This window comes from Papaver somniferum, chromosome 9 (genome assembly GCF_003573695.1).
Source record: "Papaver somniferum cultivar HN1 chromosome 9, ASM357369v1, whole genome shotgun sequence".
Lineage (NCBI taxonomy): Eukaryota > Viridiplantae > Streptophyta > Magnoliopsida > Ranunculales > Papaveraceae > Papaver > Papaver somniferum.
In genome coordinates this window covers 22,275,612-22,303,305 of record NC_039366.1, presented here as the reverse complement: position 1 = coordinate 22,303,305, position 27,694 = coordinate 22,275,612, and the positions used below count along the sequence as shown (strand labels likewise).

General features: G+C 37.4%; 2 protein-coding genes across 2 annotated transcripts; both read right to left on the bottom strand.

Annotated features, from left to right (window-relative positions):
• Positions 1–21,649: 21,649 nt before the first annotated feature.
• Positions 21,650–22,807, bottom strand: LOC113311563 (putative F-box protein At1g32420). Its single transcript, XM_026560389.1, has one exon. It carries the CDS (start codon positions 22,805–22,807, stop codon positions 21,650–21,652), a length of 1,158 nt encoding a protein of 385 aa, XP_026416174.1.
• A 1,836-nt stretch (positions 22,808–24,643) lies between these two features.
• On the bottom strand, positions 24,644–26,593 carry LOC113308531 (putative F-box protein At1g32420). Its single transcript, XM_026556983.1, has one exon. The coding sequence runs from the start codon at positions 26,480–26,482 to the stop codon at positions 25,085–25,087; it is 1,398 nt and encodes a 465-aa protein (XP_026412768.1). The 5' UTR covers positions 26,483–26,593; the 3' UTR covers positions 24,644–25,084.
• Positions 26,594–27,694: the final 1,101 nt, after the last annotated feature.

The following is a 27,694-nucleotide window of genomic DNA, read 5'->3' as shown; positions in this document are numbered from 1 at the left end:
AATGATCTCCATTTTTATGATTTTTCATTTTTTAATTTTTTTTTGAATTTTTTCGATTTTTTCAAAAGAAGAAGGAGTTCGTTTTCAATTATAGCATATTATCATGGTATCCATTCCATACCCCCAAACCTAAACTAAACATTGTCCTCAATGTTTCAAAAGATAACAAAATTATAATGCAACATATGAAGAGGAACATGCTAAGTAGAGTAAAAGGAGAGAGAATACCCGATTCGTCGAAAACACGAACCGAACTCCATTATTCACCGGCTAGAATCCAATATTTTCAACTTAGATCATATTGGATTAGCAAAAATATATACAAAAGAAACCACAAAGTTTTAAAATTTATCTACTGGGTTATATACAAAAAATTCACCATACACCAAAAGTCTAAAGAGTTGAGGATCAACCCAAAAGACAAAGTGTAGCGGTTTCAACAGCTTCACACAAATATAACAGGAAATAAACGCAAGTGAAACTGTGAAACAAAATGAGCTACCCCCAAACCTGGATTTTTCAACGGATAAAATTTTGGAAACAAAATCTCGCAGTTTTGGGGGTTCATCATGCACAAGGTCTAGCTCGAAATGAACTTTGCTAGGGACGGGAAAACATGCTAATTCCAACTGTGGTTCCTCAAATGTATTATACTTAGAAGCAAAATAGTCCAAGAGGACTTGGGAAGCACACAGTTCCAAACCTAGGTTGGGGACTCTCAGAAAAATTGGTTTGACAATATGGGTACAAACCAACTCTAGGTTGGGTGGAAGGGTATCAGATTGTGACTTAGGCAAGAAAGTGACATCCAAGTGTCTCACATGCATGAGATCAAGAGTATCAGTATTATCAGTCACATCAGCATTATCTAAGTCACACTCAAGATGTGTAGCATGCTCATCATCACAAAAAATTTGCACAAGTCCTAATTCAGAATCGTGGTTATCCGATATATTCAAATTATCATCAACAGAAGCAATACATTGTGGCTTAAGTATGGAATCAGACACATCAACTATGTTTTCATGCATAGGATCATTAGTGTCAACAGAAGATTTACCTAAGTCATGCTTTTCACAGGATAATTGCACAATATCTAAATCAGTATCAACATCACATGCATATGGAATACTAGAAGAAATATCATTCATGAAGTTCGGGGCAGAAAAGCCTAATGTATTTGAAACCAAAGGTTCCACAACATTTTCAACATAGACATGTTCTTCTAACATAACATCATCATCATCATCATAGTAATATGCATACTTGTCCCTATTAGCAGTTGTGGTGTCATTAGTCAACTCATGTTCCTCTAGATTAGGTTCATATTCAATATCATACACATGAGAAGGACTAGACATGCTATTTCCAAAGTTCAATTCATTACCACCTATATCATGTGACAGTGTCTCAGTTTCCCTAATGGATTCCCAGTGACGGGTTTTCTCTGCAATCTCAGCTAAAAATTTCCATGCATCATCCACAGTTTTATCAAGAAATTCACCATTACACATACACTCAACCATGGCTCGAGATTTAAAGTCTAGTCCCTCATAGAGGATAGCGACAAGTTTCCACTTCTCAAATCCATGGTGTGGACATTCGCTCAACAAATCATTAAAACGTTTAAAATAGTCAAAAACAGTTTCCTCATCCAACTGGACAAAACAATTGATATTTTGACGAATAGCGATGGTCCTATGATGTGGAAAAAATCTTTGGAAAAATCGATTAGTGAGTTGTTCCCAAGTTGTGATTGATTGTGGTCTCAAACCGTAAAACCATGTTTTGGCCCTTTCCTTTAGAGAAAATGTAAACAAACGCAATTTCAGAGAGTCTTCGGACATATGATCAGGTTGCATATTCCGACAAATTTATTCAAACTCTCTTACATGAGTATAGGGGTTCTCAGAATCGAACCCTCGAAATAAAGGAAGTATTTGTATCATGCTTGCATTTATTTTAAAAGGGTTATTGGTCTGAGGTAAGACAATACATGATAATGGAATTTTTATTGTGGGATACATGTATTCATGGAGAGCATTAGGTTGGCCCATATTGAAAAGACACAAATCCCACTATTTGGTTTTAAAGGGTTTTCAAAAATTTGGTTTTTTATGGGAAAATTTTGGTTTTTATGGGTTTTGAAAACTTTGGTTCTTATGGGATTAAAAATTTGGTTTTCGAAATTAGGAGCACTATTATTTTATTTATTTTTTTCTTTTTGAACTTAGCCTAGCATAAATTAGCACAACCCATAAAAGAAAATAAAAACAATAATAATTACAAACCCATAAAAGAAAGAAAAAGAAGAAAAAGAAAAATTATTACAAGCCCAAATAAAAAATAAAGAAAAACAAAAATTATTACAAGCCCACAAATTAAAAATGGAAGCCCACAGGTTGGGTTCTCTTAATGGGTTTAGGCTTACCTATAAAGCACAGCCCAGCTGTTCGGTTTGGTTGCAAAAGCCCAGTTGGGCTTTGGATCGTCCTAAGCTTTGGCTTTTCTATGGCCCAGTTGGGCTTTGGTTTAGCTACAGCAACAGCAGACAACAACACCAGATCAACTCAGCAACAGCAACAGGCTTGGCCTGGCAGGAAACAGCAGCAGCAGCACCACAGCACAGCAACAGCAACAACAAAAACACAGCACAGCTCCAGCAACAGAAGCAACACTAGCAGCAGTTCAGTTCAGCAGCAGAGCAACAAGAACAACTTCAGCAACAGCAGCCCAGCAGCTCCAGCAAGGGCAGCTGCAACAACAGCAGGGGAAACAGCTTCAGCAACAGCAGCTGCACCAGGGTCAGACAACTTCTCCTAGCACCAGCTCCAACAGCACCTGCAAGTAAGAGAAACAACACCATTTCAGTGCAGCAACAATGCCTAACAGTAACAACCCAACAGGAGTTTCAGCAAGCAGCAAGGCAATGCACCTGTTGGTTTCAGAAGAGAAGAATCAACAAGCAAGAGCAAAATCAAAGAAGTCCCCGGCAGCGGCGCCAAAAACTTGGTGGCTCTCTAAAAGAGTCACAGAAATGATACCTGCAAGTGCACAGGGTCAGTTGCAGTGAGTGTGCAAGCAGGGTTTGTCCACAGGGACAAGGTGGGCATATATTTGCTATTTTTGGTTTCTTGCTTCTTTTGCTAACTTGTTCTTAGGGGCAGTGAACAGTGAGGTTGTGTGGTGTTATTAACACCACAGTGGACAATTGATGGGCTGTAGAGACAGCAATGGAACAAGAGAAAAATTGAAGGAAAACAGAAAAATAAAAGTGGACAGTGAAGGTGGATGAGTGAAGATGTTATGGATGGGATAGGTGAGAACTAGGGGTTTGAATTCACCCTAGCTTAAGCTATGCATTCTCCTATAGACATGTTAAACTCAACTATGTTCTATTATTTCCAAAGCACTAATTGTCTTTCTAAGGTACAACTAGTCAAAAGATTTATGAATTCAGCTTCAGTTGCAGCTTATCAACAGCTCATGAACCTAACTACAAAGTATACTTGGCATACATTGTGAGAGTGATCTGTCACTAAACTAAGTTCATTCAAACTTGCTTAACATTCAGGAATACTACACAACAGGGCTAGGGCTTAGTCAAGTTTTAAACAGGAATTTAAACTAACTAACATGTGAGAAACAAAAATTGAAAGATGGAATTAAACAGCAAAGAACAAACATGAACATAAATTGAAGAACCCTAAATATTAAGTTGAAAATTAAAACTAAAATTAAACAGTGATTAACCCAAATTTGGGGGTATCTCGGCTAACCAAGAACACCCCTCCATACACACACCTCACTCTCTATTTATAGCAGAAAATACCCAATTTTTATGAACCCTAATTTTGAAATTAGGGTTTTGAAAATCCTAAAATTACTCACCTAATCTTCAAATTGACGTCGACCCATCCTTCTTTTTATCTCTGTGCTCCTTCCCATGCCTTCAATTTCTCTCTAGGCTTACCTAATTCACCAATTTCTCACGCCTAGGGTTTCAAGAAAGAAACGTGAGGGATTGATGGAATAAGTAGCTAGAAGGAAGGGATAAGTGATGGTGATGTTCGGTGGAGTTGGTGGTTTGGTGGTGGTAGAGTAGGTGGTGGCGGACATGGTGGAGATGGTGGAAGTACGGCGGTTGCAGGTGAAGGAGAAGGTGGTACGGTGGAGTTGGTGGGAATGAAAGAGAAGAAGGAAAGAAAATGTTAGGGTTTCTTTTGTTTTTGGCTTATATATCCTAGGGTTATTTCGGTGTGAGGCGGGTTCATCGAACTTTGATGTCTATCTAGGAAATGCGTTGGATGTGAAGATGGTAAGTGGATCCAATGGTGGTATGGGAGCATGTATTGAGAGACCGTTAGATGCATAATACATCTAAACCAATGTCTCAGATTAGAACTAGGTGTTGTGGTGTGAAGTAGGATCTTCCAGCTTGATGTACCGGCGTTGAAGCGACCATTGGATGCATCTGTGGGTTGATCTGACGGCTAAGAGGGGAAACAGTCTTGGGTTGGAGATTGGGCTTGGGATAATTATGAGCCCATGTCTTCTTTAAGAACAAATTCTTCCTTCTTGAGCCCATTTCTAGCCTTTTGGTCTTGTGCGCAACATTCTTCGCGGCATCCTTGTGTGATTCCTTTTGGCTTCCACCACTTTTCAGACTTTATTTATTACCAAAAAATGCAAAATTAAGTAAGAAAAATATTTATTCTTGAAAACAATGAAAATACAAAATATGGGATAAAATGTAGAATTAATGCACAAAAGATGAGTTAAATGCCAAGAAAAATATATATAAATATGCACTTTTTAGCACTCATCAATACTCAGTTTAGCAATCGCTGCAATTTGACTAAGGTGGAATCTACACATCTTTAGCATGAACGTTTTGGTCAATTATCGCCTTCTAACTAAGATCATTAACAAAGAACTTGTTAGAGGCATTCCCAAAATCAATGCAAATATTGAAGGTGTATGTGATGCCTGTCAAAAGGGTAAGCAAACAAAAGTTCACCACAAATCATCTCGAGATATCCTCACTAATCCACTTGATTTAATTCATATGGATCTCTTCGGACCAATTAAACAACCCACGGTTGCCGGTAAGAAGTATGCTTTAGTTATGGTAGATGATTACACCAGATTTAATTGGGTTGCATTCCTATCCCATAAGAATGAAACCCTTGGTGAATTCAAGATTACTTTTAAAAGAATCCAGAACGAACAAGGTCGCAAACTAAAGAAAATTAGAAGCGATCGTGGAACTGAATTCAAATACACCAAGGTATTTGAGTTCTGTGACGAACTGAGGATCATTCAACAATACTCACTACCGATTACTCCTCAGGCTAATGGAGTTGCTGAAAGAAAGAATAGGAACATCCAGGAAATGGCTAGGGTAATGCTCCACAACAAAAACTTACCTTTAAGATTTTGGGGAGAAGCTGTTTTTACAGCATGCTACTTGATCAACCGTGTGTATTTGCGGTCTAAAACCCTTAACACTCCTTATGAGTTATGGTATGGAAGGAAACCCAACCTACACTATCTCAGGGTGTTTGGAAGTAAGTGCTATATTCTGAAAGATCGAGAACAGAGAGGGAAATTCGACACCAAAAGAGACGAAGGTATCTTTCTTGGCTATGCGTATGATACTCGTGGTTTTCGAGTTTTTAATCTCAGAACACAAGTCATGATGGAATCTGCTAATGTTATCATCGACGACATTAGTAATTTTCGTCAAGATAGTTATCCTGCTGAGTTGCCTCCAACAAAGACAATTGAGAAAGTCAAAGAAATTCCAGAATCAGTTGAAGTTATCCCAACTGTTACTGATCCTGACATTTCTAGTGACGAGGAGAAGAGCACTGATCAATCCATTCCTGATGAACAAGAACGTGTCCCTCCACGACATCTATGGGTTCAAAGGAATCATGACCCCAACAGTATTATTGGGGGAAGGGATTTTACAGCCAAAACAAGGGGTCAACTTCAAAATATATGCAATTTTGGTTGTTATCTTTCGCAGGTGGAACCAAGGAATATTGATGAAGCTCTGAGAGATCCTTTTTGGGTCAATGCGATGCATTAAGAGTTAGATCAATTTGAAAGACAAGATGTCTAGGAACGTGTACTTTGTCCTCCAAATGTCAATATTGTCGGTACCAAATGGATATTCAAGAAAAAGTATGATGAATTTGGCACAATTGTCAGAAATAAAGTTAGACTTGTCGCCCAAGGATATTCACAGATTGAAGGAGTCGATTTTGACGAAACCTTTGCTCCTGTGGCACGGCTTGAGTCCATTCGACTTTTATTGGACCATGCCTGCTTTCTCAAGGTTAAATTGTTTCATATGGACATAAAATCAGCGTTCCTGAATGGAATTATAAAAGAGGAAGTATTTGTCGCTCAACCTAAGGGATTCAAAAATCCTGATTTCCCAGATCATGTACTGAAGCTCAAGAAGGCATTATATGGATTGAAGCAAGCACCAAGAGCCTGGTTTGAGAAACTTACTACCTCTCTTATTAGAAAAGGATTTTCAAGAGGAGGAGCTGATAAAACATTGTTTACCAAATGGAGTGGGAAAGATGTTGTAATCGCTCAAATCTATGTAGAAGACATCATCTACGGATCAACTTCTTAGAAACTTGAAAAAGACTTTCAAGTCTCTCTTGCTAAAGAATTTGAAATGAGCAATGTTTGTGAATTAAGATACTTCTTAGGATTACAGATCCAACAACATAAGGAGGGTATTTACTTATCCCAGGAGAAGTACGCACGAAATCTTGTGTCAAGATTCGGTCTGGATAAGTCGTCTCCTAAGCTGACTCCCATGCCTACTACTGGTAAATTACACATGGATGAGAAAGGAGAAAAAGTGGATCAAAAACTATATCAATCCATTATAGGTAGTCTTTTGTATCTCACAGCTACCAGACCTGATATTTCCTTCAGTGTTGGTTGTTGTGCTAGGTTTCAGGCGGATCCAAGAGAATCTCATCTTGCAGCTGCAAAAACAATCATACGATATATAAATCACACTGTTGGATATTGTCTCTCGTATACTTTTGATACTAATACTGACCTTTCTGCTTATTATGATGCTAATTGGGAAGGATGTGTAGAAGACAGAAAAAGTACATCAGGGGGCTTCTACTATGTGGGTCTCAATCTTGTAGCGTGTCATAGCAAGAAGCAAAACTCTCAATCCCTATCTACATGCGAAGAAGAATACATTCCTGCCGGATCATGTTGTACTCAACTCCTATGGATGAAACAAATGCATGATGATTATGGAGTTGATACCAGAATAATGAAGATCTTTTGTGATAACTCTAGTGCGATTCGAATTACTGAGAATCCTATTGAGCACTCAAGAACAAAGCACATTGACATAAGATACCATTTTATCCGTGATCTTTATGAAAATAGTATCATTATAATGGAATTTGTGCCTTCTGAACAACAATTGGCTGATATTCTCACCAAACCCTTAGACACTGCAACTTTTCAACACTTGCGGCAGTCTATTGGTGTTTTTTTGGTTCATTAGATCGTTTCGATGACTCTTGCCTCTATGCTTATTCTTATCTTTTGGGCAATTGAGTATGAAACTCCAGTAGGTACGTTCCAAGTTCAGTTTTTGTAGGTTTGTTGTCATTTTTCTTTGTTTTGCTTCAAAATCCTTCTTTTCTTTCGAAATTAAGGCCGCTCTTGTTGTTCTTTAGGGAATGACATCAAATGGGGGAGAATTATTTTGAACTTGTGCTTAATGGTAATATCTTGCGGGGTGTGCGACTATGGAATTTTATAGGGGTTATCTTGTATCTTAAAACTCCTTGATGAATGCATTCAGCCTCGGCTTTATGATTGCATCTAAATAAGCTGGTATGTTTTTTTCTTTTAGTCTCGGAAATTTCTCTTGTGGAAATTTCATTATGATCTCGTTCTTGTACCTTTTCCAATTTTATTGATAAAAAGGGGGAGAAATATTTTAGTTCACACTACAAATACATATGGTTTTCGGATCATTGTGTAAGGGGGAGTGGTTTCCATGATGGAGATGGAGTATTGACTAAGGGGGAGTGATACATATCACCGTAGTATTATTTTTAAAGTCGTGATGCAATTGGACTTTGATGTTACATAATAATACTATGATATTGTATAATGATGATCGAGAATCTCGATTTCTCTCATTGTTATACATACGGATATTCAACAACGGTGATGCTAAACTTACAACCTTTGGGATCATTGGAGTACTTGGAAAGACGAAGATTCAGGGAACGTTGAAGATTAAACTATGGAATGGAGCCACTAAAGTTTATCTTTTTTGTATTCCATATGTTTTAATAGTTTTGTCACTAAAATTGACAAAGGGGGAGATTGTTAGAGCATAGCTCGATCGACCTCGCATGCGTTGCTATCTCAAGCATGTTTGTCAATGTTACTATGAGTCTTGATTTCTAGCCTACATAGATAAGTCTCGGACTAGGATAGAAAAGTGTAATTGAGCTGAAGGACTTAATGGCGATTCATCATACAACGACGAAGACCTATACAAGGAACCGTGGAACTTCATCAACAAAAAGGTATGTGGAGACTTGAACTTATCTATCACTCCAAAGTCTATTTATTCTATCTCCTACTTCTTATGAGACAAAAAGTCGTGCTATATAGACTAGATCATACACATTTGACATTTCGAGTTGAACATTCATTGCTTATGTTTTTCTCGAAATTGTGTGTTGGTAAAGCGTTTCACTTTGATCAAGTTTATCTTCACCTAGTGACCAAAGTCATGAAAAGTTTCAATCACTTTGAGAATTGCTCTGACGTGAATCGGTCTGTGAATAACGGCTACATAACGTCCTCTGAGAATGTCTCAATGATTGAAATGAGATTTTAGACTACATAACCATGTATTCCTTGAACCGAAGTTTTCGAACTTTGTTGATCAAGAGAAATCGGAAGGATTGTGGAATTGGCTTGCCAAGTCCGCGAACCCAGTCCGCGAACTGTCGGTAGTTCTCAGCCGAGATTTTTTGCTGGATTTTCCAAAAACCGTTTGTGTGCTAAGTTCGCCGAATTCATTCCGCGAACCCAGTACGCGAACCCAATCCGCAAACTGGAAAGTGTGTGTGACAAGCTAAGTTTTCGATCTAACGGTTGAGAAATATTAGCTCGAATATAAATCAGGTTTTCATGTAACGGTGAATATGGATTGATTTGTAACTAAGGCAAAACCATGATTTGAAGGATATATAAAGGAGACATCTAGCTTTGAGAAAAACTAATCCCCACACGTCTGTGTGATACTAGTGCGCTCGCTAGAGTCGATTCTCTTTTAACCTTTGGTTTTCTTGTCTAAAACCAGGTTAACAACTTAAAGACTTCATTGGGATTGTGAAGCCAAATCGATACTACTTTTATCGTAGTTGTGTGATCTGATCTTGCATCTTCTATCGTACGAGTACAATAGATTGATTGGCTTGAGATCGTGAGAGTTCTCCGATAGGAAAGATAAAGAATTCACAAAAATCTTCGTCTCACTGTTTGTGATTCCTCGACAAACCGCTTGTGTAGTCAGGAAGGATTGTAGAGAGGTGATTGATTAATCTAGGCTGTTCTTCGGGAATATAAGACCAGATTATCAATTGGTTCATGTTCACCTTGATTTCATATTTTAAGACGGAACAAAACCTAGGGTTTATCTGTGGGAGACAGATTTATCCTTTCATAGACTTTTCTGTGTGAGACAGATTTGTTTATTATCAAGTCTGCGATTTTGGGTTGCAGCAACTCTTGGTTGTGGGTGATATTAGCTAAGGGAATCAAGTGCGCAGTATCCTGCGGGGATCAGAGGTGTAGGAGTACAATTGTACCTTGGATCGGTGGGAGAAAGATTGGGGTTCAACTATAGTCCATTCCGAAGTTATCTTGGAGTAGGCTAGTGTCTGTAGCGGCTTAATACAGTGTGTATTCAATCTTGACTAGGTCTCGGGGTTTTTCTGCATTTGCGGTTTCCTCGTTATCAAAATTTTTGGTATCTGTGTTATTTCATTTTCCGCATTATATTGCTTATCTTTATAATTGAAATAATACAGGTTGTGCGTTAAAGTTTAATCGATTAGAGATATGACCTTATTGTTGATTTCATTGATTAACACTTGGACATTGGTCTTTGGTACCGTCCAACTTATTCCTTGTATTTGATAAAGACTCGCTATTGTTTTTAGCTTGAGTAAAAATCAAATCAAGAGAGAGATATTAACTCCTTGAGATACTTTTATCTAGATTGAGTCTGACTGTCTAGTTAATTCTCTAGCAAAGTATTTCGGAGTTGGTCCATACAGATTGCTAAGCGAAATATTGAGTGGTGTTGTTAGACCCCCGCTTTTTCATAAATGTAACAAGTGCAACCAAACTTGCCATACTTCTAGTGATTATCGCAAATTTCATGCGTACATTAATGAAACTTCAGACGAAACACAAGAAGAAGAAGCATTAGGAGATGATGAATTATTTTATCTTCAAGAACATGAGACTTATGATGCAAATTTCCTTGGGATGATTCGACCAGTTTTAATCACTGAACCATGTCCTACTCAGAGACATAATATTTTCATATCTCATTGTTTCATTGAAGAGAAGCTTTGCACCATGATCATTGACAGTGGAAGTACAGAAAACTATGTTTCTGCAAAGTTAGTTGAGAAACTTGGTTTACCTGTTACTCTTCATCCAAATCCGTATTCAGTTGGATGGATAAACAACTCTTCCACTCAGCAAATTAATCATCAATGTTTGGTGAAGTTTTCTTTCCCTGGATATTCAGATTATGTTTTTTGTGATGTTATTAACATGACTGCAAGCTTTGCACCATGATCATTGACAGTGGAAGTACAGAAAACTATGTTTCTGCAAAGTTAGTTGAGAAACTTGGTTTACCTGTTACTCTTCATCCAAATCCGTATTCAGTTGGATGGATAAACAACTCTTCCACTCAGCAAATTAATCATCAATGTTTGGTGAAGTTTTCTTTCCCTGGATATTCAGATTATGTTTTTTGTGATGTTATTAACATGACTGCAGCAAGTTTATTATTGGGAAGACCATGGCAATATGATATTCGTGATGTTCATAACTGCTATGAAATTACTTATACCTTTGTTCATGAAGGGTTTACTAAAGTTCTATGGCCTTTACAATCTTCTAATTCAGTCAAGGAACCATCAGATAAGAAGACAAATGCATTAGTTGCTACCACTGTTCATTCTTTACAACCAAATCATTCTTTGAGTTCTCATGAATCTGATAAACCAATGGTGGAAATTCTAGACAAGGTACAACCTTTATTATCTTCTTTTAATGACTTATTTCCTACTGAATTACCCAATCATTTTCCTCCATTAAAAGATCTACAACATCAGATAGACTTTATACCTAGAACTTTTATTCCTAATCAACCTCATTATAGGTTAAGTCCTAAAGAACATGAGATTTTACAAGGTCAGGTTGATGATTTGTTACAAAAAGGTTTGATAAGACTTAGGAAAAGTCCTTGTGCTAGTCCAACCTTTTTAAAGATAAAAAGGATGATGGACATCGTATGTGTATATACTGTAGAGCATTAAACAGAGTTACTATACCATATAGGTTTCCCATACCAAGAATTGATGACATGATAGATATGCTTTCGGGTGCTAAAGTGTTTACAAAGCTTGATTTACGTAGTGGATATCATCAAATACGTATTCGAGAAGGTGATGAATGGAAAACAGCTTTCAAGACAAAAGAAGGTTTATATGAGTGGTTAGTCATGCCTTTTGGATTATCTAATGGTCCTAGTACTTTTATACGCTTCATGAATCAAGTTCTACAACCTTTTCTTGGAAAGTTTGTCATAGTATATTTCGATGACATACTAATTTTTAGCAACAATGAAGAAGAGCATATTTCACATTTATCTCAAGTCTTTCAGGCACTACAGGACAATGTTTTGTATGTGAATCTAAAGAAGTGCACTTTCTTTGAAAACAAGGTCACTTTCTTGGGATATGTTGTGTCAGATACTGGTATTTCTGTGGATGATTCTAAAGTTAAGGCAATTGTGGATTGGCCTACTCCAACATCTATGCGTGAAGTAAGAAGTTTCCATGGGTTAGCTTCTTTCTATAGAAGATTTGTGAGAAATTTTAGTACTATTGCGGCTGGTTTGACAGATTGTTTGAAGTGTGATACTTTTGAGTGGACTTAAGAAGCAGATAAGAGCTTTAATTTTATTAAGGAAAAATTGTACAGTGCACCTGTTCTTGCCATGCCAAATTTTGATAAACCTTTTGAGATTCATTGTGATGCTTCTGTTGTTGGCATTGGTGTTGTGTTATCTCAGGAAGGACATCCAGTTGCATGCTATAGTGAAAAAAACTCAGATACAAGGAAGAAGTGGTCTACTTATGAGTTGGAATTAATTGCTCTTGTTCAAGCTCTTAAGAATTGGCATCCTTATCTTATTCACAGTGAATTTGTTGTCAACACTGATAATCAAGCTCTCAAGTTTTTGAAAACTTCAGCAAAGGTCAATAGGATGCATGATAGATGGTTATCTACTATTAACCAATATACTTTTTCCATTAAACATCAAAGTGGGAAACTTAATCAAGTTGACAATTCTTTGAGTAGGAGAGCTCATCTTCTGGTTACTCTTAAACATGAGAGTTTAGCTTTTGATTTCTTAAAGGATTTATATAGTGAAGACAAAGAATTTAAGCAACTTTGGGACAAGTGTGGTTCTTCAACAGGAAGTGTTGATGATTTTCTCATTCAAGAAGGGTTTCTATTTAAAGGAAATCGTTTATGTATTCCATAATGTTCTCTACGTCTTCATCTCATCCAAGAATTACATGGCAGTGGCCTTGGTGGACATTTTGGACGTGATAGAACAATAGCTTTGGTTGAAGAACGTTATTTTTGGCCTTCTATTAAAAGAGACGTTCAAAAGTACGTACAAAAATGCATGGTTTGTCAACAGTCTAAAGGTAATATTCAAAACACTGGCTTGTATACTCCTCTACCAATTCCTGAAGCTCCTTGGGTGGATATTAGCATGGATTTCGTGCTTGGTTTACCACGTACTGTGAGGGGGAATGATTCTGTTATGGTAGTTGTTGATCGTTACTCAAAGATGGATCACTTCATAGCATGCAAGAAAACAACTGATGCATCCAATGTTGCTTATTTATTTTTCAAAGAAGTAGTACCTTTGCACCAAAACAATTACTTTTGATCGAGACACTAAATTTTTGAGCTACTTTTAGAAGTCTTTATGGATGCGTTTGGGTACTAAACTTCAATATAGTACAACTGCTCTCCCTCAAACAGATGGAAAAACTGAAATGGTCAATCGATCTTTAGGAAATCTGATTAGAGCCAAGGTTATTGGAGGGAAAGAGAAGCAATGGTATAATCTCCTTCCAAATATGGAATTTGCTTATAACACTTCGGTTAATCAATCTACAGGTAAGACACCTTTTCAGATTGTTTATTCTAAGGTTCCTAATCATATTTTAGATTTGGTGGTACTTCCCAAGCTGCGTAAATCAAATGCTAAGGAAGATAACTTTGTTGAGAAAGTTTCACTCATACATCAAGAGGTACAGTCAAAGCTTGCAGATTCTAACAACAAGTACAAAGACGATGCCAATCAGCATACAAGACGTAAAACTTTTGCTGAAGGAGAATTAGCTATGATTCATCTCATAAAAGAAATATTTCCTACTGGTACTTATAACAAGACCAAGATGAAGAAATGAACCATTCAAGATTTTGAAGAAAATCAGTGACAATGCTTATGTTATTGATCTTCCATCGACTTAGAACATTTCTAATATCTTCAATGTGCAAGAAATATTCAAGTTCCATGGAGAGAATGAAGTTCTTTCTATACTTTAACTCGAGGGCGAGTTTCTTTCAAGAAGGGGGGACTGATGTAATACATCTTTCTCTGTATCAACAATGATTGTTGATCCTTTTTCTTCTGTATATCAAATGTAACAGTTGACCTCATGCTTATGGATCAACTATGACTGTTGATCCCTTACGTCAGTTTAAGTTAGTTTGCTTCGCAAGTATTTCCTTTTCTAGTTTACGTCAAACTCTTTCCTTTAATCAGTTCATGTAAGTCTATATAAAGGCTGGGACTCTTGTTTACAAGACACATCTTATTATCAATATTATTATCAAGTTTGTTTATCAATCTTTTATCTTAGAATCTTGATCCTAAAATCAGTTTTCTATTAAGTTTCTGACGAAACTTAAACCTATCCTTGTTACCCCTGTTCTGTGCTATACTAGAACACCATAGTTTTCTTCGGGATCAAATAAACAGATCAAACCATTTACCGGTTTTGACATTTTATACGATCCCATCTCCATCTCCCTTGAGGTAGTATGAACAACTGTTGGCACTTCCCCGCCTTCGCACAATAATTCAGCAGTTGCCAAAAGAAATCATAAGGGATATAAATCTTCATCCGCTGACCCTGATCTTATGCAACCTATCCGATCTCTGAAACCTTTTCTTTCTCTTGGAACCGTAAGAAGGAGATTTGTTCGTGCTTTTGATCGATGAAGGTGTAAATCAATTAAGTGTCGATCTTTTTGAATTATTGAACACCACTGTTTGGACACGCACTTGAACCGCATAAGTGATTTCTCTGGTAATCTGCTAAGTATCTCATATACTATATCATCATCTAGGTTGCCTGAATTGAAACTACTACTAGTAATGCCATTACCTCTGCTTTTCTTCATGCTCGTGTTTTCGTCACCTCCTTGGTTCTTCTTTAAGCCATGAGCAGGCTTCCGTTTATCGAATTTGTTCACGAGACTAAACTTGATAGTGTTTGCCACAGCTATCCTCTTTCGACTTCTTGTTCTGCCAATTCGCCTTACTCCCATGTTAGTATAAATTCGCGTTTTACCAATCATAGCGATACACGTTATATACTAGTAATGTGCTACCCTGGAACCCTAAATTCAAACTCTTTAGCTTAGGGTTAGAAAACGGAATGTATTGGAGGCGGCAGATATATAATGGGCTTTTATTACCAATTGTCAACTGTCAATTTATTTATTTTTTTCAACTGCCAATTCACTCAATTATAATGCAGAGGCCATTATCATCAGGAGCTAAGAAATTTTGAAAGTCCAAGATAATGTCCTCAAAAAACTTTTTGAGTCCACAAAATAGGGCTAAGCATTTGTCATCTAATTAGTTGTAGCCGACCTAACCTGGTTCACCAGATTTTTTGTATCCAAGAGATTGATGGACTGGTATTCCGTCTTGGTTGATAAGCCAATGTAGTCGAATGGAACGTACCCCTCCCTCGTGGGGAAACTTAACATTCTCTCAAGAAATGCATATTTTGAGATTAAGCAGCTAATGTAGTCGTAAACATGGAAGATAGAACATAATTTTAGGTATGGAAATGATATTGGAACGGGAGTTTTGATCATGCAAAATTAAGTATATATACACAACGTGTTGTTCATAATTTACATACAAACTGGCTTCCGGATCATTGTCAAGAAACATATATTTTTATTTTTTTTGGTACACATTACTAGTATATTAGAAGCTACGAACATACTATCTATTAGCACTCTTCATCATACTCATCATCCACTCCTTCAAAGATTTTCTTCAGTCAATTACATGAGCTGGTGCAACCTCAGCCCAACACAAAACATTCCTCATCTCTTTTGCCATCGTACAAACTTCGGATATATATACAAAGTAAATTAAAATAATTCCAATAGCTGGACAGCAAATGATTAACTAATGCCGCGGAAAGCTACACAGAAAGTAGATTAGGCAAAAGATCGCGTATGAGTGATTTCCTCGCTTGTTCAGACAGAAATAAACTTTCGTAGAAGAATGAGAAGGATACACAAAACTCACAAATAAACAAAATGATTTCTGAGATTAATAAAATTTGAGTAGGATTCTCTCTTTATATAGAAGGGCTGAAATGATAAGCCTAACTGCCTAAGACTACGCATAACTTGTTTCTTGAATGAAAAATCATTATATTAACTATATTTAGATACCTGATCAAAGATTTAAGTATCTCCGACCACCAAGTGACCATGAACGAGCCCATCAGAGCCCCGTCATGTGATTGTAGCAACCGTATAGAGTACTGAGTATCGAGCAGCATCAGATGGGATCCTTTTATAGCATTGCTAGTCAAAAGAAAACACCATAATTTTGAATTAACAAATCCAGCGTTACATACTTGCCAGTATGCTTCTGGCTATTGAACAGGTAAAAGACTCTTTGAGAAAGTTGATATACATGGTACAAACTTAAGATGCGGTCCTGAGGATGGGAGCCCGTTGATTTTAATCTCTGCGAATATCTTTGTTCTCCAATTGTAAGAATAGGTAGAGACTTGGGGTGCAAAATCATAACCAAGCCAAAATCGATTCCAGTGATATAAATATATGATTATAAAGTCCGTTCCTGTAACCGAATGAAAACGAACACTTCGTTCAGACTCAACCCTATTACCATTAGGGTAAACCAAACTGATGGGTAACTCAATTGTAACTGCAGTCCAAGTACTAGTTCTATATGTTAAAAATACAAATTAATTTGTGATCATTATTCTAGAATAATCTTGAAGTTCCCTAGACTAGGTAAAGCCCAATACATTCTAGAGTTTTTGGGCATCTAGAGTCTTCTTTTTAGTCACATGTAATCTAGAGAATTCTTTCTCTAGAATTCTCTTAAGGCATAGTAGATCATAGTCTCTAGAATTTTCATTTCTAGAGTTTTCTTCACTAGGCCTATAAATAGGCACTCCATGGTTTCATTTTGATCATCAAAAACTCAAGTGAGTAACCAAGTAGTAGAGTGAGAGCTAGAGTTAGAGTAAGAGTCAAAGTGCCTCTTTGTAAATAACTAGTGGAAGCCAAAGTTGCTACACAAACCACTTGTAACATTTTCATTCTCATATTAATCAAAGCCTCACTTTCCAATTAACACCTCTCTTTCAAAATCATTTCTATAAACCCATCACATTTCCGCATTGCGCCAACAAATTTGGTATCAGAGCAAACCTAACCCAGTAATCCTAAAACTCTACTCATGGCAATTAACCAAAATATTCAAGGTTTCAACTATGCCCAAAGTCTAATTCCAATTTTTGACGGTGAGAGTTACGATTATTGGAGTCTACAAATGAAGACACTATTCATTTCACAAGACCTATGGGATTTTATAGAAGAAGGTTATAAAGTACCAGAGTCGGCAGAAACTCTGTCGTCATGGATGGACGCAGAGAAAAAGGAGTATAAGGAAAATAAGAAGAAAGATGCTAAAGCATTACTGTTTCTACAACAGGGCGTAAGCAAAGCTATTTTTCCTCGAATTTCGGTGGCAAAAACTTCACAGGAGGCTTGGAATATTCTCAAAGTAGCATTCCAAGGATCAGAAAAGGTAATCTCCATTAAACTACAAAATTTATGGCGAGATTTTGATAATTTACTTATGAAAGAAAATGAAACTATCCAGAACTTCTTCTCAAGAGTTACTGGCATAGTAAATCAAATCAGTAGTTATGGAGATACCATTGAAAATAAAAGAGTGGTAGAAAAGATATTAAGAAGCTTACCATTCAAATTTGATCATATCGTCGTTGCCATTGAAGAATCAAAAAATTTATCGACTCTCTCGGTACATGAATTAATGGGTTCACTCGAGGCGCACAAGAAAAGAATAAATAGGTTCGCGGAGCAACCATTGGAGCAGGCATTTCAATCAAAAATAAATTTCAGTGAGAAGAAAAATACAGAAGCCAAAAAAGAAAGCTCTAGAGGGGGATCATCATCCAACTCGCAGTATGAGAAAGGGTTGACGTCAAATCAAGGACCCGGAAATTACTCTCGCGGACGTGAAAAAGGAAAAGGAGGTTATAGAAACAACAATCAAAGGTACGGAAAAAATAACTCCTCAAATCTCCGATGCAATGTTTGCAAAAATTTTGGACATGCAACTGAAGATTGCAAGTATAAGTGCACCAAGTGTGATAAATTAAATCACATAGAGAAAGACTGTTGGCTTAATGAAGCAAACTATTCCGAGAAAAACAATTCTCAGAATCAAGTATTCTATTCCTGCCTCACCTCGCAACAAGAATCGCAAGGTATATGGTACGTCGACAGCGGATGCAGCAGCCATATGACAGGAAACAAAGAATATTTCGTAAAATTGGAGGAACAAGAGATTCCGCCAGTCAAACTTGGAGATGGAAAGTTCCAGAATGTTGAAGGAAGAGGAGTCATATCCGTACGTACAAGGTCAGGTAAAACTCGATACATATCTGATGTTCTTTATGTTCCTGGCCTAGATCAAAATTTATTAAGTGTTGGACAACTTATAAGAAAAGGGTACTCACTACATTTCGAAGACGGAGAATGCACAATTTACGACAAAATTAATAATCAATTGGTGGCAAAAGTAAAAATGTCAGGAAATTTTGTCTTTCCCCTATCTATGCCATCAATTGAAAATTGTGCAATGAGTACCAACCATATTGACGAAGGAAAGCTATGGCATTTGAGATACGGGCATCTCAACTACAGATCCTTAAAGGTTCTAAAATCAAAAGGCATGGTAATTGGTCTTCCCAATATCGACGGTGGAGATAAAGTATGTGAAGGTTGTATTCTAGGGAAGTTTCATAGACTTCCATTTACGAAGACATCGTGGAGAGCAAGAAGGCCCCTCGAATTGGTGCACGCTGATATATGCGGTCCGACAAGAACAACTTCACTCAACAACAGAAGATATTTTCTCTTATTCGTGGACGATTATACCAGGATGATGTGGGTGTACATTCTTGAGCAAAAGTCCGAGGCATTCACTAAATTCCTAGAATTCAAGGCGCTGGCAGAGAAGCAAAGTGGCCATCAATTGAAAGTTTTCCGTACAGACCGTGGTGGAGAATTTACTTCAAAAGAGTTTATCAACTACTGCAAAGAAAATGGAATTAAAAAGGAGCTCACCGTCCGATACACTCCACAACAAAACGGCGTGCGGAAAGGAAAAATCGTACGATCGTGGAAATGGCTCGCAGTATGCTAAAAGCAAGGAAGCTACCCAACACCTACTGGGCGGAAGCAGTCAACACAGCAGTGTACATCCTTAATCGCTCGCCAACAAAAGCGGTTCACAATAAAACTCCATACGAGGGATGGCATAAGAAAAAGCCTGAGGTAACTTCTTTCAGAATTTTTGGTTGTGTAGCATACTCACATATTCCATCCCAACATAGAGAAAAGTTCGATGAAAAAGGAGAAAAGCTTATATTCATCGGATATAGCGAGGAGTCTAAAGCCTATAGACTTCTAAATCCAGATACAAAGGAACTGGTAATATCAAGAGATGTTATCTTTGATGAATTCAAAGCTTGGGATTGGAATGATGAACCAGATAACCACGAGTCTCCACTACTCATCGAAGAAGAGCCATATCTGTCACACCAAGAAGAAAACACTCCACCAGCAAGCCCGAGATCTCCTAGTCCAACACAACAAAGTCCAAGCTCATCTGACTCAAGTGCCCCACCTAGAAAGGTGCGTTCCCTAAGAGATATTTATAATGTATCTAATTGTGCTTTTATAGCACTAGAACCTCAAAAATATGAGGAGCGGCAAAAGAAGAAAAATGGAGAAACGCCATGGACGAAGAAATGCGAGTAATTGAGAAAAATAAGACATGGGAGCTCGTCAATCAGCCAGTTGATAAAGAAATAATTGGTCTGAAATGGGTCTACAAGACAAAATATAATGAAGATGGGTCAATTCAAAAGCACAAAGCAAGGCTAGTTGCAAAAGGATATTCCCAGCAACCAGGAATTGACTACAACGAGACATTCGCCCCAGTCGCTCGCATGGAAACAATTCGGATGGTGTTAGCTTTGGCAGCTCAACTCAAAATGAAAGTCTACCAATTAGACGTAAAGTCGGCGTTCCTAAACGGAGAACTTGAAGAAGAGGTGTACGTTGAACAACCTCAAGGATATATCCGAAAAGGAAAAGAAAAAATGGTATATCGTCTCCGCAAAGCACTATACGGTCTTAAGCAAGCACCGCGTGCATGGAACAGCAAAATCGACAAGTATTTCCGAGATAATGGATTTGAGAAAAGTCCAAGTGAGCCATCACTCTACATCAGAAAACAAGGTACGGACTTCCTAATTGTCTGTCTCTATGTTGATGATTTAATTTATGCCAGTACAAAACAAGAGATGACAGAAAAATTTAAGAAGGAGATGATGAAATAATATGAGATGACAGACTTAGGACTTATGCGATATTTTCTTGGGATTCAAGTAAAACAATCTCCAGAAGAAATATTCATTTCTCAAGAAAAATATGCGGAAGACTTACTGAAAAGGTTCAACATGATGGATTGCAAACCAATTGCAACTCCAATGGGTACCAATGAGAAATTGGTAAAAAATGATGGAGCGACAAAAGTTGATCCAACCTTATTCAGAAGTCTAGTCGGCTCACTGATCTACTTAACAAATACAAGGCCAGACATCGTCAATGCAACCAGTATTGTTTCTCGGTTTATGAGCGAGCCAAGCAAGTTACACTATGCAGCCGCAAAGAGAATTCTTCGGTATATCAAGGGAACGAAGGATTTTGGCATCAAGTATAAAAAAGAAAAAGATAATGATTTAATTGGCTTCACAGATAGCGATTGGGCAGGTTCTATTGAAGACCGAAAGAGCACATCAGGCTATGTTTTCTGTATGGGAACAAAAGTTATCTCTTGGAGTTCTAAAAAGCAAAGCACGGTGGCATTATCGTCAGCCGAAGCAGAGTACATAGCATCAACAAGTGCAGCATGTGAAGCAGTGTGGCTAAGAAGAATAATGACCGACCTACAACAAAGGCAAATGCAGCCGACGACTATCTACTGTGACAATATGTCTACAATTGCAATGACAAAAAATCCAGTCTTCCACGGAAGGACGAAGCACATAGATCTACGACACCACTTCATCAGAGAGCTTGTAGAAGACAAGGAAATCGAGCTCCAATTCTGTCCAACACAAGAACAAAATGCAGACATTTTCACGAAAGCAGTCACGGTGGATAAGTTCAATCATTTCAGAGAAAAGCTCAACATCACAAATTAAGAGGGAGTGTTAAAAATACAAATTAATTTGTGATCATTATTCTAGAATAATCTTGAAGTTCCCTAGACTAGGTAAAGCCCAATACATTCTAGAGTTTTTGGGCCTCTAGAGTCTTCTTTTTAGTCACATGTAATCTAGAGAATTCTTTCTCTAGAATTCTCTTAAGGCATAGTAGATCATAGTCTCTAGAATTTTCATTTCTAGAGTTTTCTTCACTAGGCCTATAAATAGGCACTCCATGGTTTCATTTTGATCATCAAAAACTCAAGTGAGTAACCAAGTAGTAGAGTGAGAGCTAGAGTTAGAGTAAGAGTCAAAGTGCCTCTTTGTAAATAACTAGTGGAAGCCAAAGTTGCTACACAAACCACTTGTAACATTTTCATTCTCATATTAATCAAAGCCTCACTTTCCGATTAACACCTCTCTTTCAAAATCATTTCTATAAACCCATCACATTTCCGCATTGCGCCAACACTATAACCATTGTTATATTGATCGTCGAATAACCATAGCTTGAAAATGTCACAGCTTATTCCACTTGAGAGAGCTGGATGACCATCAATTTCTAACAATTCTACAACATCAATTCGATTGCTAAACGAAATCTGGACAAGAATGAAATTAGGAATTTCTATAGCTCTAAATTTCTCCTTTCCAACATCAAATGCCACTATGTCTATAGGCTCATCATCATCATCACCAAACTTTATCAGTTCTGGGTTGTAATATACATAAATAGAATCTGCATAAGCATGTGAAGTTCTAAACTTGTATGCTGGGAGGACATCGTCTATTATTCTGCATGTACGATCTCCTAAAGTAAAGACCTCGCAAACTCGTCGGCCACGGATAGTCCATATACAAATCACTTTGTGCTCCTTAGTGACAGGATCGAATCCCAAATTACACTTTGAGGAGCTTAGGAAGTCTTTATAATCTTCTACATCTAAGTTGGATATGAACGTTGATTTAATCCATGTTGTAACTTGACGGGTACTAAGATTGCAAACTCGAACACCAAGGTCCTTTTCGGGATCAAATAAACAGATCAAACCTTTTACCGGTTTTGAAATTCTATACGATCCCGTATCTATCTCCCTTGTGGTAGTATGAACTACTGATGGCACTTCCCCGCCTTCGCACAATAAATCAGCAGTTGCTAAAAAAAATCGTAAGGGATATAATTTTCCGTCCGCTGACCTTGGTTTATGACATCTTTCGGTGAAACCGTTTCTTTCTCTTGGAACCGTAAGAAGGAGATTCGTAAGTGCTTTTGATTTATTAAGGTGTAAATAAATAAAGTGTCGATCTTTTTGGATTATTGAACACCAATGTTTAGACAAGCACTTGAACCGCATAACTGACTTCACCGGTAATCTGCTAAGTATCTCATAAATTATATCATCATCTGCATTAAACCCGTTATTACCTCTGTTGTTATTCTTTTTAGTTTTTCTCTTCCGTCGGTTCTTTTCAAGTCCATGAGGTTTATTGATGAGGCTGCACTTCATAGGGTTTGCAACAGCTATCCTGCTTCGACTTCGTGTACTACCAGTCCGCCTTGCTGCCATCTTAGAGGAAGGATCAAAACTTAACGTTAGAACGATACACACTTCTGTAGTAATGTGCTCGGAACCACCCTGAACTCTTTAGCTTGCCTTAAATAAAGAGTCAGGATTGTTAGGGTTAGAAAGTAGGGCATCGGATATCGCGGCAGATATAGTGTTGTAAAAGGTACGCAACAAGGCTCGGTATCAGAACCATACAGCGCATAAGTTTTTCTGCCGTAAGGGGTTGCCCACCATTGGAGATCAATGGCTGAAATTCTTTTGGGGCATCTATGCTAAAACCATTTAGCACTTTTGTCTTAATCTCTCCAACTCCACCCCCAAATAACTAGGTTATGTGGTATCTAGAAGTTGAGGAGGCACCACTAGACTCGGCCTTGGAACGTTTCCCTCGTGAGGGAATGAAGAAGTCTTTTCTGATTTTACCAACAAAAAAAAAAAAAAAATTCTTTTCTGCATCCGTCATTTTGGACAAGGGCAAAACCGTGCAGACATATGATACGTAGGCCCGCCACCCATGAGGATAAACAGGGGTCCCGTTTTTGGTAAATTTTCTTTTTTTTTTATCAGTTGGTAAATGTTTGTTTGCACGGTTTTTACATGGTCAATTGAGACGGTCCGGCAGACTCTTTGTATCATAAGAATGGAAATAGGATTGGGATGATAGATTAGGATTTTCAACTTCAGTTAGGCCCAGCTGAAGTAACTTTCAATTTACGGTACCCTAATATTTCTAGCCAGAAATCTGTATGACAAATGAGTACTTCAAGTGGATTACTTTATTCGACAATGACAACTCAATTTGTAATAAGCTCGTAGCTTTAAAGACAAGCACACAGTAACCCAAAATCACCACCCACACTTTTGCCGAGGAAATCAATAACTATAATCACCCACTTACACATCTAACCAGTGTTCATGAAAAATGCCAGAGGTCGATGCATTTTAAGATTATGTATAATATTGAAAATGCAGTTTAAACAGTCAGTGTCCATTCTCTCCTCTTTTTTGATTTTTAGATCATAGTTCTCTTTAATAGCAATCCAATTACCCTAGATCAGAATTAAACTCTCACACAAGCTCAAAATTGTATCCCAAACCACATACATACTGTAAAAAGAAGAATTTCAAACATAACAACAAGGAAAATAAATTAAGGAGAATTCTTGATACACATAAGTAATACCCAATTTTCTAAGAGACTGTTACCACTAATACATGTAGATACAATAAACAGACAACTACTGCATTATGTAGACGCGTACTGAATTTAAGAAAAAAGGTCTTATTCGATCACAGAATTCGACATGCAAAATCTTACATCCGTAGAGATGCGTTGAATCCCTAAAGTATTTGATACTAAGGAGAAGCTGAACAGAGATGTTTGCTGTTGTCAACAGACCCACTATCAAACTAATGTACATGACCTAACAAACAAACAGAATAACCCAGTCTCTACAGGATTTGGTTTAGAGATAAGTTTATTTATTTATTCTTTTCTGCGGTATGTTTTCACGGACATCGTGTTTAGAATGGAGTTTCCTACAGTGATCACAACAAATATTATCTACCAGACTACCAGGGTCCAATCTAGCTGTCAATGCGAAAATGACCAAGCTTACAGCATATTTCTTAGAGTTAGTACAACCCAAACTTTGGAGATGATGAAATTGTTGTTTTCTAGATAGGCAAACAATCTGATGTGTAAGAATCGTGGAATGTGGATAATTTATCATGTTCATCCTAAGATACACAGACAAATTATCACAGTTCTGTACCAAAAATAGACTTTTAATAGGTGGGTAAAAAGGAGAATGCAAACAGTAAGTAGACACATACTGAAAGAAAGAAAAAAGGTCTTATTCAACCACAGTATTCGACATGCAAAAGAAAAACAGCCAATAGGTAGGAGATCATACTGTTAAAATTCTAAGCTAGCTAAGACCATATCCATGTAATCACTAGTAAGGGTGCACAATCGAAACGTCGAATTACGTTCTTGGATTTGTAAGATATGAACCATCTGATCAAAAGACTCAAAGCATCCTAAGACCTCTGACTGCCAAGTGACCTTCACCCCCGACCGCGAAGTGACTCCTACGCCAAGTGACAACGAGCTCATCAGAGTCCCACCAGCATGTAATTATAGCAACCGTATGAAAGTATAACATCGATCAGATAGAATCCTTTGATTTCGTTGCATGTCAAAAGCAAACACCGTAACTATGGATAACAAATCCAGCTTCCATACTTGCCAAGATGTTGAGTATTGTATGCTAGCTATTGAACAGGTAAAAGACTCTCGGTGAAAGTTGATATACATGGTACAAACTTAAGATGTGGTCCTGATGGGAGCCCCTTGATTTTAATCTCTGTGAATATCTTAGTTCTCAAATTGTAAGAATAAGTAGAGACTTGGGGTGCAAACTCAAAACCAAGCCACATTCGATACCAGCAGTATAAATATAGGATTATAAAGCCCGTTCCTGTGACTGAATGGAAACGAACACTGAAACGGTCAGACTGAACCTTATTACCATCTGGATACACCAAATTGACGGGTAACTCAACTGTAACTGCGGTCCAAGTATTAGTTCTACAACCATTGCTATATTCATCATCAAATAACCATATCTTGAAGATGTCACGGCTTGTTCCACTTGAGAGAGCTGGATGACGATCGATTTCTAACAATTGTACAGTTGACAATCGATTACTATCGGAAATCTGGTCAAGAATGAAATCAGGAATTTCTATAGCTCTAAATTTCTCCTTTCCAACATCAAATGCGACTATGACTATAGGCTTATCATCCTCAAAGCTAAACTTTATCATTTGTGGCTCGTAATATATAAAACCATTCACATAAATAGAATCTCCATAAGTATATGAATTTGTATAATTGTATGCTGGGAGGACATCGTCGATTATTCTCCATGTACGATCTCCTAAAGTCAAGACTTCGCAAACTGGACCGCCACGAACTGTCCACATACAAATCACTTTGTGCTCCTTAGTGGCAGGATCGAATCCCAAATTACACCTCGAGGACATTAGGTAATGGGCGCCTTTATCTTTTAAATCGAAGTTGGATAGGAATGTTGATCTAATCCATGTTGTAACTTGACGGGTACTAAGATTGCAAACTCGAACACCAAGGTTCTCTTCGGAATCAAATAAACAGATCAAACCATTTACCGGTTTTGTAATACTATACGATCCCGTATCAATCTCCCGTGTGGTAGTATGAACTACTGATGGCACTTCCCCGCCTTCGCTAAATAGATCAGCAATTGCCAAAAAATATCGAAATGGATACAAATTGTCATCCACTGACCACGATTGTATGTAACCGTTTCTTTCTCTTGGAACCGTAAGAAGGAGATTTGTTCGTGCTTTTGATTGAAGAAAGTGTAAATCAATAAAATGTTGATCTTTTTGAATCACAGAACACCAATGTTTAGACAAGCACTTGAACCGCATAAGTGACTTAACCGGTAATCTGCTAAATATCTCACAAATTATACCATCATCTACATTAACACTCCATGAATGGAAACTACTGCTAGTAATCGTGTTTGAAACATTACCGTTGTTATCATCTTCACCGATTTTTGGTGCTAGAGAACTTGCTGCTCCTGCTTGTGCTATCTGCGTCGTATCCAATTTCGGAGGCATCGTTAATCAAAACGGAAGCGAACCGCCGAAAAACGAGTTACAGAGGAGATTTTGAGATATAGGAAGAAAGAGACTAGGGTTTTTCACGAAACGATTTGTCTGCTGAAAGAAGCAGACGATGATACCCCTTAGATATTCTACTGGTGGATGCCGGTGCTTTGTTTTGTGGATATTTTAGTCATTGTAACCAAAAGTTAAAATGTATGGGTACATCCGAGGTACGTAGGCTGATATCACGATGGGCTCGAAATATGGTACTACACTTCTTTTTGGGCTGCACATGGTTCGGTTTTTGACAAAACCTAAACCGAAATCAAAGTACTCGGTTTTCCAATAATGAAAACCAATGAAACCGTATAGCATATTCGGTTTCATTGGTTTCGGTTTCTACTCGGTTTTGTTAAAAGTAGGAATTACCTATAGGTACTAATATAGTGATACTAATTAGTGGCAGGTCCACCCACTAAAGCCCAGTAACCGGAGGTCCATAATTAAAAGAAAACATAAAAATGGACCCAATTTTTTAAGCCCAGGTCCTGTACACGTGCGGAACCTATTAAGTAGATATTTAGATTTCCCGAAATAGCCTTCTATTATAACACAAATATAATCTAGGTTTTTTCATTTTTCTTTTCCATGCTCAGATCCGTTTTTCTCTCTCCCTCTCATCTTCTCTGCTACTACCTCTTACAAAATCTTCTCTCCAATTCATTTTTTTTATGAAGATTGCTTACGAAGATCTTTCGTGGTTTCCAGGTAATCTTCTCTCTTATTATGCGTACGTAATCTTCTCTCCATTTTTTTTTTGTTTCTCAACTGAAACATGAAGATTTGATCGAGTTCGTGACGTTTTCATCTTCGTATAATGGATGCTTGATTGTTCTTTTAGGATTTTTAATATCTAATCGTTTTATGAATGCTTGATTGTTTATTTTATTTTTATGAAAATATTTCAGATCTAGATGAATAATCACGTTTTTTGTTCATTTCTTCAGTAGATTTGGTTATATCAGTTTCATCTTGTTGGTTTTAGATTTGTTTGAGTTTGTTTTAGTGTATGAACCGACAGTACATATCTGCAGTACTGACAAAAACCTAGCTTTACAAAGTTTTTTATTTGATTCAGAATTACATATACAAAATATATAAATAAAAGTGTTTCAATTTTGTTGTTGCATAGATTTGTTATTTGTTTTTGACAAACAACTGTTT

Bases quoted from the DNA above. Each gene is read 5' to 3' on its own strand.
- LOC113311563 (XM_026560389.1), bottom strand. From the start codon at position 22,807: ATGGCAGCAAGGCGGACTGGTAGTACACGAAGTCGAAGCAGGATAGCT.
- LOC113308531 (XM_026556983.1), bottom strand. From the start codon at position 26,482: ATGCCTCCGAAATTGGATACGACGCAGATAGCACAAGCAGGAGCAGCA.